The sequence below is a fragment of the Pseudophryne corroboree genome, chromosome 3, assembly GCF_028390025.1.
Source record: "Pseudophryne corroboree isolate aPseCor3 chromosome 3, aPseCor3.hap2, whole genome shotgun sequence".
NCBI classification, from domain to species: Eukaryota; Metazoa; Chordata; class Amphibia; order Anura; family Myobatrachidae; genus Pseudophryne; species Pseudophryne corroboree.
Window position 1 is genome coordinate 803,542,627 of NC_086446.1, and position 14,325 is coordinate 803,556,951.

Genomic DNA, 14,325 nt, shown 5'->3' on the forward strand with positions numbered 1-14,325 from the left:
TGGCAGAGATGATGGTGGTCCTGCGCAAGCATGGAGTCACAATTATCCCATACTTGGACGATCTCCTGATAAAAGCGAGATCAAGAGAGAAATTGCTGAGCAGTGTGGCGCTCTCTCTGAGAGTGCTCCAGCAACACGGTTGGATTCTAAATCTACCGAAGTCACAGTTGAATCCGACAACTCGACTACCGTTCCTAGGTATGATACTGGATACAGAACGAATGAAGGTCTTCCTCCCAATAGAGAAAGCCCAGGACATCCAGAACATGGTCAGAGACCTGCTAAAACCGAAAAGGGTGTCAGTTCACCAATGCACTCGAGTTCTGGGAAAAATGGTGGTGGCCTATGAGACCATTCCCTTCGGAAGGTTCCATGCAAGGACTTTTCAATGGGACCTTCTGGACAAGTGGTCCGGGTCCCATCTGCACTTACATCGGAAAATAACTCTGTCCCCAGGGGCCAGAGTGTCGCTCCTGTGGTGGTTGCAAAGTGCTCACCTGCTGGAGGGTCGCTGGTTCGGAATTCAGGACTGGATCCTCGTTACCACGGACGCAAGCCTCCGAGGATGGGGAGCGGTCACACAGGGAAAAAAATTTCAGGGACTTTGGTCAGACCAGGAGTCCTGTCTACACATCAATGTGTTGGAACTCAGGGCCATTTACAACAGCCTTCGACAAGCGGAGAGTCTTCTTCGAAACCTACCGGTTCTGATTCAATCAGACAATGTCACAGCAGTGGCTCATGTGAACCGCCAAGGCGGGACAAGAAGCAGAGTCGCGATGGCGGAAGCCACCAGGATTCTTCGCTGGGCGGAATATCATGTAAGCGCTCTGTCGGCTGTCTTCATTCCGGGAGTGGACAACTGGGAAGCAAACTTCCTCAGCAGACACGATCTCCATCCAGGAGAGTGAGGACTTCATCAAGAAGTCTTTGCAGACATAACACGTCTTTGGGGAACTCCTCAAATAGACATGATGGCGTCACGCCTCAACAAAAAGCTTCAGAGGTATTGTGCCAGGTCTCGGGACCCTCAGGCAGTGGCAGTAGACGCTCTGATAACACCGTGGGTGTTCAAATCAGTCTACGTGTTTCCTCCTCTTCCTCTCATCACAAAAGTGTTGAGGATCATAAGGCAAAGAAGAGTACAGACGATACTCGTTGTCCCAGACTGGCCTCGAAGGGCCTGGTACTCAGATCTACAAGAGATGCTCACAGGAGATCCCTGGCCTCTTCCTCTGAGGGAAGACCTGTTGCAGCAGGGGCCCTGTGTATTTCAGGACTTACCGCGGTTACGTTTGACGGCATGGCGGTTGAACGCCGAATCCTAGCGAAAAAGGGGATTCCGGAAGAGGTCATCCCTACTTTAATAAAGGCTAGGAAGGAGGTGACGGTTAAGCATTATCACCGTATCTGGCGAAAGTATGTGTCTTGGTGTGAGACCAAGAATGCACCTACGGAAGATTTTAATCTGGGTCGTTTTCTCCACTTCCTACAGACAGGAGTGGATATGGGCCTGAAATTAGGCTCTGTTAAGGTACAGATTTCGGCCCTCTCGATTTTCTTTCAGAAAGAATTGGCTTCTCTTCCAGAAGTCCAGACGTTTGTAAAGGGAGTGCTACACATCCAGCCTCCTTTTGTGCCTCCAGTGGCACCGTGGACCTCAATGTGGTGTTGCAGTTCCTAAAATCACACTGGTTTGAACCGCTTAACAAGGTTGAGTAGAAATTTCTTACTTTGAAGGTGGTCATGTTGTTGGCCTTTGCATCAGCAATTGGCGGCTTTGTCACACAAAAGCCCCTACTTGATTTTTCAGGTGGATCGAGCTTAATTGCGGACACGTCCGCAATTTTTGCCTAAGGTGGTTTCTTCATTCCATGTGAATCAACCTATTGTGGTGCCTGTGGCTACAAGTGACCTGGAGGATTCCAGATCCCTGGACGTAGTCGGGGCCTTAAAGATTTATGTAGCCAGGACGGCTAGAATTAGGAAAACAGAGGCTCTGTTTGTCCTGTATGCGGCCAATAAGATTGGCGCTCCTGCTTCGAAGCAGACTATTGCTCGCTGGATCTGTAATACGATTCAGCAAACTCACTCTATGGCTGGATTGCCGGTACCAAATTCGGTTAAGGCCCACTCCACTAGGAAGGTGGGCTCCTCTTGGGCGGCTGCCCGAGGCGTCTCAGCATTACAACTTTGCCGAGCGGCGACTTGGTCGGGGTCAAACACTTTTGCTAAATTCTACAAGTTTGATACCCTGGCTGATGAGGACCTAGCGTTTCCTCAGTCGGTGCTGCAGAGTCATATGCAGTCTCCCTCCCGATTGGATGCTTTGGTATAAGCCCCATGGTCCTTACGGAGTCCCCAGCATCCTCTAGGACGTAAGAGAAAATAAGATTTTAAACCTACCGGTAAATCTATTTCTCCTAGTCCGTAGAGGATGCTGGGCGCCCATCCCAGTGCGGAAACTCTGCAAGACTTGTATATAGTTGTTGCTTACATAAGGGTTATGTTACAGTTGAAATCGGTCTTGGACCGTTACTGTTTTTGTTCATACGGTTAACTGGTTATGTATGTTCCAGGTTACATGGTATGATTGGTGTGGGCTGGTATGAATCTTGCCCTTGGATTTCTAAATCCTGCCTTGTATTGTCCATCTCCTCTGGGCACAGTTCTCTAACTGAGGTCTGGAGGAGGGGCATAGAGGGAGGAGCCAGTGCACACCCATAGTCAAAGTTCTTTTTAGATGCCCTATCTCCTGCGGAGCCCGTCTATACCCCATGGTTCTTACGTAGTCTCCAGCATCCTCTACGGACTAGGAGAAATAGATTTACCGGTAGGTTTAAAATCTTATTTTATCCTTGACCCTTGGGTGCCTGTAGGGAGGGACCCCTTTATTGGGGGTGCTCCACTCCCCCAGGGAACCCTGCCCAGGACTGACTAGTTGGAGGGTAATGCCATGGCCGCAGGACCTATACAAATGTGCCCCCCATTATGTCCTTGACTAGTGGCACTCAGTACTGGTTTCAAAAATATGTGGGACCCCTACGTCCTTTTACCCCCACATTTTTGGAACCAGGACCAGTCCAAGAGCCCGGTGCTAGTCTTTAAAATACTGGGAACTCCTACACAATTTTTCCTTGTTTTTTTTAACAACCAGGGCCGGCTCAAAGAGCCTGGAGCTGGTTATATTCAAGATGAGGGGGCCCCACGAATTTTTTTTATTTTTTAACTAGTTAAATACTGTACACAATGAAGCCCTGCATGGATCTCAGTGGTCCGGCCAGGCTTCATTGTGTATGTCCAGCAGTGTTTTACTAAATTCCCCCTTAAAAAAAACTGAAAAAACTGCCTGACAGTACAAATGACACCGACACTGGTAAACTCAAATTGAAAAAACACGGTAGTTTAGTAAAATTACCATGTTTTTTTTTAAGGTTGCATTCAAACGGCCGATGTCAGCCGAGATTGATGTCAGCTGAAATCGGCTCTTAGTAAATTTACCCCAGAGAGTCAACAAGAACCTGTACCGTTATCTTTTTTCAAGAACACCCGCTAAGACCCTCCTCAGTATTTTACATTTCTGATAACGCAAGTAACATTGTACGAGCATTATGACAGGGTGAATTTCAAAATGGACAAAGTTTTGGGCACACAATGAACTTGGTGTTTCAGAGTTTCCTAAAAAATGACCGGTGCATGCAGGACATGCTGACTGTTGCCCTAAAAATTGGTGTCAATTTTTGGCATTCATTAACTGCATGTAGAAAATTGCAGCAGATGAAATAACAATTCCATTTGCCATGCACAACCTGGTGGAATACTACCCTTTATATGCTTCAACGACTGGAAGATAAGAAACAAGGCACCCATGCATACATCTCAGAGCATGAGATAGGGAAGGGGGGCAAGTTATCTTAGTCCTGTACAGTGGAGAATACTCTCGGTTTTATGCATGGTACTGAAACCATTTGAATGATAAACAATGAACTGACACTGCCAGCCTGAGTCAGGTGATTCTCTCAATTAAACTATTGGAAAAGTAGTTAGAGAAGCTGAAGGAGGAGATGAAACAAAGTTATTCCTACAAGTACTGTATACTGGACTTGTAGATAAAGGTTTTTTTTTGCATTGCCAGGACAAAATAGTTTGCAACATCTTGACATTGGAACATCACATTTACTAGATCCTACATTTAAGGGAGGAATTAAATTGGGCTCAAAGATTTCATCACAAAAAAAAAAAAAAACCTGTGGACCTTGTGCTTGGTATCCAAGTGAAAAAGATTGCATGCATTGTTTTTTTTATACTTACCGATTCTGTGGTCTCTGGTGGTCTCCGCAGCTCCCGGTGGTCTCCCCATCATATTTGCACTAGGACAGGTACTTCTGGGAGGGGTGGGGGCTGCTTGGACATGTAGTTCTCCCAGCTGCTGCCTCCAGGTAGGAGCATCACATATGGGTTGGGGGGTGGTGGGTTTGTCTCACACACACACACACACACACACACACACTTACTTAGAAACTTCCAATTGCTTAATTAATCCGGGAGCAGGGGGGGTGCAGGGATGCAATAGAAATCACTGCATCTCATTTTCTCTCCTCTAACTGAATAGCAATTACATTTCCCATTGTCAATTGATTTACCCCTAAGTATGTAAAATCTTTCATCCCAGCTTCTGATGCAGCCAGGAAAAAATGTTTTTCCAAGAAACCCACAGGTGATGATGATGATGATGAAGATGATGAGGAGTCAACTCAGCGCACCAGAGTGAAACAACACTATGTCATCTGGTCAGGCTTAAAAGAATTAGCCAACATTAGTGACGCCTCTACTGTGACTCAGTGTGATGCAGATGTGTCCTCGTACATCTAGCCTCAATACTACATGCAGCACGATATGCCTTCCCCAGAGTGAGCTGCAAGGTTCTGTGCCACTCTGCTAGCATCAGCCGTCTGTTTTGCCAAAAAATACATCTTACTCGCAAAGCGATGCAGCTAGGATACAGCAGGAGACTGTGCGGAGTTATTTGCTATACAAGATTAGATGACACCTGTATATCTGTGTGTGACTGAGTCTGCAATCCCAGCACAAAGGAACCTGTATTGGAAAAATTTGGTGTTTGCTACATGGTAGCACTTTATATACAGATTCAGAGACTCAGTTGCACACAGATATACCGGTGCTGCATATATAAATAATCAGCACATTTGTAGCAATAAAAGATGCAAAAATGACACCTGATGCTAGCACAGTCTCTCGGGACCTGGCGCATAAGAGGAGATCTTTGGCGTGACTGAAACAATGATGTAAGAGGACATATCTGAACAGTTATGATCCGCAGAATGGCGAAGAATTATTTGAATGACAGTGTATAAATGACGCATGTCAGACAGTCCATTTGAATACTGGGAGGATAAAAAGGCAAATGGAAGCCCCTTGTTTTACTTAGCTGCCCACCCTCCACTGTGTACTACAAAAGTCTGTTCAGCGCAGCCGGGAACCTTGTGAGTGACCGGCGTAGGAGCCTACTTAAAAAAACAAAAATGGGAAAAACTGATGTTCATCAAAATGAACTACAAATTCTATGAGGAAGACCTGAGCTGCTAATTACGTCAAGTAGAAATTTCATCTGTAACGGTGGAATCCAGTGGGGACGAGCTAATATTGGTGGTCATTCCGAGTTGTTCGCTCGCTAGCTGCTTTTAGCAGCATTGCACACGCTAGGCCGCCGCCCTCTGGGAATGTATCTTAGCTTAGCAGAATAGTGAACTAAACATTAGCAGAACTGCTACTAAATAATTCTTTGCAGTTTCTGAGTAGCTCCAGACCTACTCACAGATTGCGATCACCTCAGTCCGTTTAGTTCCTGGTTTGACGTCACAAACACACCCTGCGTTCGGCCAGCCACTCCCCCGTTTCCCCAGCTACTCCTGCGTTTTTCCCTGGCACGCCTGCGTTTTTTAGCAAACGCCGTGAAAACGCTGAGTGGCCGCCCAGAAACACCCACTTCCTGTCAATCACTCACCGATCAGCAGTGCGACTGAAAAGCGCCGCATGAGCAACAGCAAATCTACAAATTTTGTGTTAAATTACTAAGCGCATGCGCCCTGCGTACCATGCGCATGCGCATTTTCCACCTAATCGCTGCGTTGCGGAAAAACTGCAACGAGCGAACAACTCGGAATGACCACCATTGTGTGATGAGGATATTTACAACAGTAAGGAGGGTGATGATGAGGATGAGTCTGACATGTTCCAAATGTAACTATTAATAAAAAAACCTGTTAGCTTATTTAAGCCCATTGGTACTGTAGCTTGGTTTAACCAAACCAGAAAGATCTAGTCTTTTCTCAGTTATCATAAATTGTCTGCAAAAGTACCGGCCACATTTACTGCAGTTAGTAATATCATTGCTAGATCTTCTTTAGAGGATCATTTATTGATCAGACACGAGGAACCACTACCTGCGTCACTCACCGGAACTGCACTTTGATCTCCACCAAGTCACTTTTTACACAACGAGTTTGTGCTGATAGGTCAAATGCAGATTTTCTGGCAGTGGGTGGAGTATGATAGCGCTGAACAACCTGCGTAATAACACACGGCAAACGTGTAGGATAAATAATAATAATAATAATAATAATATACAATAAATCTTTAAGGTCTGTCAAGTCTCCAACATGCATGAGCAATGGGTGTCTGGACGCGCATCAAACCTCCAACTGCTATGGAGATGGGTCACACCCCAGATGGAGATTAGGAGGACCTTCTGGTAAGCAGCCTTGGGAGGGAAGGGGCATATCAGAGCCATGAAGGGAATGGGGGTGGGGGAGCAGAGGAGCGGGTAGAGAGGAGGCGGGTTGGTACAGATTGGAGAGATGCCGAGTAGTGAACACATGAGGTGCAGTGGGGTGGACTATGGGGTGGAGGAGGGAGGGAGGAAGAAGAAGAAGAAGATGAAGAAGGAGGAGAAGGAGAAGAAGGAGGAGGAGGAGGAGGAGGAGGAGAAGGAGAAGGAGAAGGAGAAGGAGAAGAATTTTCTTTGTCTACTAATTAAGGAACTATTAAGGAACAATTTTATTCAATAAACACAAACCCCTCCCTCTTCATCACCTACCAAGGAATACAGTATGTACACTGTACACTTACTCATCTACCCAGGAATTTATAGAATGACTGACACAATCAGACACCGCTCTTCCTCACCTGCCCTGCAATGTAACATTACTCTTCCTCACCTGCCCAGCGATGTAACATTACTCTTCCTCACCTGCCCAGCGATGTAACATTACTCTTCCTCACCTGCCCAGCAATGTAACATTACTCTTCCTCACCTGCCCAGCGATGTAACATTACTCTTCCTCACCTGCCCAGCGATGTAACATTACTCTTCCTCACCTGCCCAGCGATGTAACATTACTCTTCCTCACCTGCCCAGCGATGTAACATTACTCTTCCTCACCTGCCCAGCGATGTAACATTACTCTTCCTCACCTGCCCAGCGATGTAACATTACTCTTCCTCACCTGCCCAGCAATGTAACATTACTCTTCCTCACCTGCCCAGCAATGTAACATTACTCTTCCTCACCTGCCCAGCGATGTAACATTACTCTTCCTCACCTGCCCAGCGATGTAACATTACTCTTCCTCACCTGCCCAGCGATGTAATATTACTCTTCCTCACCTGCCCAGCGATGTAACATTACTCTTCCTCACCTGCCCAGCGATGTAATATTACTCTTCCTCACCTGCCCAGCGATGTAACATTACTCTTCCTCACCTGCCCAGCGATGTAACATTACTCTTCCTTCCCTACCCAGGGCCCATTGACAGAACCAGCTCCCTCTGTTTATCACCTACCAAGAAATGACAGATACAGTAAAACCTGTCCCACCGCACCTGCATATACACAGTCCCACTCCCGGTGGCGGTCACGGTGTATTCCCCGGGGATGTCTGGAAGTGGCGCCCTCTGCAGGAGAAGTCGGTTGTCGTTGTCAACTTGGAGCTGAAGCCGAAACCCTCTCTCTGTGGTCACCTGCACGGCCATGCTGCCAGTTTTGGTGGAAGTTAAGGAGGCAAACTTTGCCATAGCCTGAATGCCGACAACGGTGTCCTGAGAACCGCGGGAAGAAAGTGCAGAGTGTGAGGGTCTATAACACATATAAGGATCACACATAGAAGATTTACACTTTCTCTATAACGCTCGGCCTAAGTCACGCAGCTGAGAGTATTATTCCTCTGGGTAACTGCACGTACATAATTACAGATATGTCCTCATACACTATTGTTGCACATCTGTGCGAGTCTGTATACAAAGTGCTATGATGCAGCGGGAGCGACTTTTTCATGCAACATTCCGTTGTGCATCGTTTGCAACTTTGTACATATTTAAATCTAATTCCGGTATAGTGTAGTTAAAGTTACAGCCCAGTGTCTGTATCACACTGTGAGTGGTGTTTTACTGCGTCTGCAGTGCACATAATATGCAAATACTATATAAAGAAAACGTTGCAACATTACACCGCTCGTGTGACAGAATGTTTTCTAAATGGGAATGATAAGAATTATTCAGTGATAGAATATTTCTATATGGGAATGAATGATGATGATGATGATTGTGTGATAGAATGTATCTATGTGGGAATGAATGATGATGATGACGATTGTGTGATAGAATGTTTCTATATGGGAATGGATGATGATGTGTGATAGAATGTATCTATATGGGAATGAATGATGATGACGATGATTGTGTGATAGAATGTATCTATATGGGAATGGATGATGATGACGATTGTGTGATAGAATGTTTCTATATGGGAATGGATGATGATGACGATGATTGTGTGATACAATGTATCTATATGGGAATGAATGATGATGATTGTGTGATAGAATGTTTCTCTATGGGAATGGATGATGATGATGATGATGTGTGATAGAATGTATCTATATGGGAATGAATGATGATGACGATGATTGTGTGATAGAATGTATCTATATGGGAATGAATGACGATGATTGTGTGATAGAATGTATCTATATGGGAATGAATGATGATGACGATGATTGTGTGATAGAATGTTTCTCTATGGGAATGGATGATGATGATGATGATGTGTGATAGAATGTATCTATATGGGAATGAATGATGATGACGATGATTGTGTGATAGAATGTATCTATATGGGAATGGATGATGATGATGACGATTGTGTGATAGAATGTTTCTCTATGGGAATGGATGATGATGATGATGATGTGTGATAGAATGTATCTATATGGGAATGAATGATGATGACGATGATTGTGTGATAGAATGTATCTATATGGGAATGGAAGATGATGATGATGATTGTGTGATAGAATGTATCTATATGGGAATGAATGATGATGACGATGATTGTGTGATAGAATGTATCTATATGGGAATGGATGATGATGACGATTGTGTGATAGAATGTTTCTCTATGGGAATGGAAGATGATGATGATGATTGTGTGATAGAATGTATCTATATGGGAATGAATGATGATGACGATGATTGTGTGATAGAATGTATCTATATGGGAATGAATGATGATGACGATGATTGTGTGATAGAATGTATCTATATGGGAATGGATGATGATGATGACGATTGTGTGATAGAATGTTTCTCTATGGGAATGGATGATGATGATGATGATGATGTGTGATAGAATGTATCTATATGGGAATGAATGATGATGACGATGATTGTGTGATAGAATGTATCTATATGGGAATGGATGATGATGACGATTGTGTGATAGAATGTTTCTCTATGGGAATGGAAGATGATGATGATGATTGTGTGATAGAATGTATCTATATGGGAATGAATGATGATGACGATGATTGTGTGATAGAATGTATCTATATGGGAATGAATGACGATGATTGTGTGATAGAATGTATCTATATGGGAATGAATGATGATGATGATGATTGTGTGATAGAATGTATCTATATGGGAATGGATGATGATGATGATGATGTGTGATAGAATGTATCTATATGGGAATGAATGATGATGACGATGATTGTGTGATAGAATGTATCTATATGGGAATGAATGATGATGATGATGATTGTGTGATAGAATGTATCTATATGGGAATGGATGATGATGATGATGATGTGTGATAGAATGTATCTATATGGGAATGAATGATGATGACGATGATTGTGTGATAGAATGTTTCTCTATGGGAATGGATGATGATGATGATGATGTGTGATAGAATGTATCTATATGGGAATGAATGATGATGACGATGATTGTGTGATAGAATGTATCTATATGGGAATGAATGATGATGACGATGATTGTGTGATAGAATGTTTCTCTATGGGAATGGATGAAGATGATGATGATGAGTGAAGAGACATACCTGAGTGGAGTAGAAACCACCATTTGCATTCTGCTGTTTGGACAGCCAGCGGACAATGGGCAACATAACCCCATGCTCCTTTTTGGAGACTGGTCCATTAGATACCAAAGCGAGGAGGCCATACGCTGTCATCTCAACATCCACGGACTTGGGCTTGGACCGGTATGATTCTGTGTCAGGTTTGGTCTCCTGAGTCCAGTACATGAAGCCATCTGCAAAGCAAATTCTATAATATCACCTGCAGAGTAATTGGATATGTGGACTTGCTCCTGTGCAGGATTAGAAGGGACATAGTCCTGACCTAATCACAGCAAGCAGGGCAATTGTCACCTTCACACAAGAGAAAAAGCAAGGTTGGGGTCATGGCTCACTGTCTATGTCATGTTGGGGTCAGGGGTCACTGTTTATGTCACAGGACGTACTCTTGATCTTTATTACAGAACACTTTAGGTAAGGGCCTATTAATCAACAAGAGTAGCAGCTGTGTGTCAACATTTATCCTGGAGGAACCATGAGGAACCATGGAGGAACCATAAAAAACCATGGGGGAACCATAAGCAAACATGGAGGAATCATAAAAAAAGATGGAGGAATCATAAGAAACCATGAGCACTCTGTCTGGTCATCATGCACAACTCAGGATTTGGAATTGGACTTATTTCCTGAATAATTTTCGGGGCTAACAGTAGTTTTAGTCTTTTATAAACAATTATAATGAAAGATAGATCCTGAGGACACAGTATGATTATCAGGCAAGAATATAAGGGGATATAAATGAGTCTATAGAAGCTTGAAACTAGTTTGATGATAGAAAACATGCATGTGTTACAGTCGCCAATAGAACTTCATTTACATTTGCAGCTGGCATTCACAACTGTCATTGGCCAACTGTATTCACATTCAATGCTCACAATTAAAACAATTAAGATGTGTCAATGTAATCTCAAAAGCAATTAAGCCTTATGTACGTATAGAACTGGCCCCAACATGGTTCCCAAATGTAACTTATGTTTTTACATCAAAAATTGGAGAGATTCCAGTGGATAATTTTTGGACAAATTGTACAATCCTAAAGTAACAGAATATCGGCCATGATACAGTTACTCTGCAATACTCACAGGCCCAATAGAAAACAGAATATAGAGAATGGATACAGGAATTCTATTGGATGTTGGAGAACCAGAATAGTTGGCTTGATAGAGCAGGTGGTTAGTACATACCTGTCCCACTAGCTCATTGTAGACTCTTGTAACATTACCATCATTTAATTACTCACAGGAATATTGTACCTTAGACATTGTCTAGATGATGGGTGACATGACTCGTCTCACGTGGAGATGGCTTAGCTCTTGTCGGTATGCCTGAGTATTACGTGTCATTGACCAGCGGTGGCCGGGGATGCCCTACTCCGTACCTGTTTTGGTGGCTTGTTCCATCAGCTTCTGCAGAGAAGCAGCTCTGGACTCCGTACGATTGGCCAGTGTGAACGCGTAAGACATAAGGGCCAGTTTGTAGAGACTGGCTTTCTCCAGGGATGAATTCGTAATACACTGCAGGGACTTTTCTACAACAGGATCCTGCATCACACAAACACATGGCATATAACACATGGAAAATCAGACTTGGCCGGAAGAGATTAGGCCAGCATTTATCTTTTATAGGACATACTTACATTGGCCTCCATGGCGGACTCCAGTAAGGCAGTTAGGATGTAAGCTGTGAGAGAGACCTCATCGTCCACCCCACCCTGCGAGAGGAATGGAGGAAAGATTACATCATTAGTGTGACAATTCATGTAAAGTCCCAAAGTACTGCAGGAGACTAAGAGATCAACATATAGGGTATGATGTATCCAGGGCTTTCCAGTACTGTCTGGGTTACATGGGTTCAAAACGACAATGTGACTGTAAATGGTGTATAGTTGACAATGTATATTATTACTGGAGCTGTAATGTCCCATTCTACATAGGATTACATAGGCAACTACCTTTTGGTTCTCCCTCTTCCTGTATTGAATTAGAGTTGCAATCGGGCTGCACCCCCAGACAGTCAGATCTATTACAATATCTTTATTGGGGTCTAAATTTTGGATAAGACCTAATTAGTCTATTGATCCTTTAAGTGTGCAGATACATTTCTCTTTCCTATTCAAATTGTTTTTCACCTACCAAGGTTTCCACCCTCTCCTAGCTGTTTGGGGTCATTCTTCATTCTGTCCTTTTCTACCTCATGTTCAGTCCCACTTCCACCGCTGTCACATCTCCAGAATCAGGCCATGAATTACAATAGAAACCCTCATTCACCCCCTTTTTTGTCTCCGGCATTCCAAACTCCAGCATGTCCCTCCTTTGGTCTATCATTGACTCTACTGACCCACCTCACTTAGCTCTGTCATTGCTCTACATCTACCGCTACCCTTTGTCAGCTTCAATACTGGCTTCCATCCCTCAAAGAATCAATTGCAAGCTCCTATCACTCACCTACAAACCTCTCAACGTCACTGCTCCTCCGTACTTCTATAGCCTCAGATTCATACTGCTTATCACCCTCATCATTCCAGCAGTAACAGCCCTGTTTCCTCCCTAATCAGCTCCTCAAGCTCTCGATTCCAGGATTTCTCCCATCCCACCACCATCTGGAAGGCTCTGCCATGCCCATTCCATCTTTCTTCCAACATCCCAGCTTCTAGATGTGCCTTTAAGACTCATCACTTCAGTCAAGCATGCCACCCCTACTCCTAGCTCTCCAGTCTCGGCATCCCACAGCCTTGTCCAATCTCCCTCTTTGTGACCACCCATTTCTCTTTAGATTGTAAGCTCTTGTGAGCAGGGTGTTCGCCTATTTCTATTCTCTACATAATTATGCCATATGAACAATTTAATTACATACAGTATATTTGTAAAAACGATATGCTTGTCTGTATTAGTGTGTATCCATGTAAATTGTTATGTTTGACTTCAATGTCAGGCACTTTGGATCTATTGTGGTTAATAATGATAATAAAGTCATACTCGTATTGTCCTATATATAGATGTGTCCTCATACATCTTGCCTCAATACGCCACATATTGGGAGATACCTGACGTGAGTTGTCATCTTCTGTGCAACTACGTCAGAGTTGGGCATCTTTTTTTGCTGAAAATGCATCTTATTCGCAATACTAGGTGAATAGGAAGCACAAGCAGAATCAGCTGATTAAAATTACACGTGGCATGCCTAAATTCTGTGTACATCCGTGCCTGCATGTGCATATGAAGTGCTACATTACAGTGTCAGTAATAGGCTATGCGGCATGTCTATATTCTGTGTGTGTCCATGCCTGTACGTGCATATGAAGTGCTACATTACAGTGTCAGTAATAGGATATGCAGCACGCCTATATTCTGTGTGTGGCTGTGGCTGTATCTGCATACAGAATGCTACATTACAGTGTCAGTAATAGGATATGCAGCATGCCTATATTCTGTGTGTGACTGTGGCTGTATCTGCATACAAAATGCTACGTTACAATGTCAGTAATAGGAAATGCAGCATGCCCATATTCTGTGTGTGACTGCGGCTGTATCTGCATATGGAATGCTACGTTACAGTGTCAGTAATAGGATATGCAGCACGCCTATATTCTGTGTGTGACTGTGTCTGTATCTGCATACAAAATGCTACGTTACAATGTCAGTAATAGGAAATGCAGCATGCCCATATTCTGTGTGTGACTGCGGCTGTATCTGCATATGGAATGCTACGTTACAGTGTAAGTAATAGGATATGCAGCATGCCTATATTCTGTATGTGTCCGCGCCTGTATGTGCATATGAAGTGCTACATTACAGTGTCAGTAATAGGATATGTGGCATGCCTATATTCTGTATGTGTCCGCACCTGTATGGGCATATGAAGTGATACATT

The 14,325-nt window shown here is 43.7% G+C and overlaps 1 protein-coding gene across 2 annotated transcripts in view; it reads right to left on the reverse strand.

Moving 5' to 3' along the window:
* Positions 1 to 14,325, reverse strand: part of LOC135056914 (alpha-2-macroglobulin-like protein 1) — a 416,894-nt gene that overhangs the window by 54,957 nt on the left and 347,612 nt on the right. For both annotated transcript variants that reach the window (XM_063962689.1, XM_063962688.1), the window contains exons 29-33: positions 12,092 to 12,166; positions 11,834 to 11,996; positions 10,420 to 10,631; positions 7,902 to 8,117; positions 6,478 to 6,587 (exon numbers count right to left, since the gene is read on the reverse strand). In XM_063962689.1, coding sequence (XP_063818759.1) covers positions 6,478 to 6,587; positions 7,902 to 8,117; positions 10,420 to 10,631; positions 11,834 to 11,996; positions 12,092 to 12,166 — 776 coding nt within the window. The remainder of the gene's footprint in view (positions 1 to 6,477; positions 6,588 to 7,901; positions 8,118 to 10,419; positions 10,632 to 11,833; positions 11,997 to 12,091; positions 12,167 to 14,325) is intronic.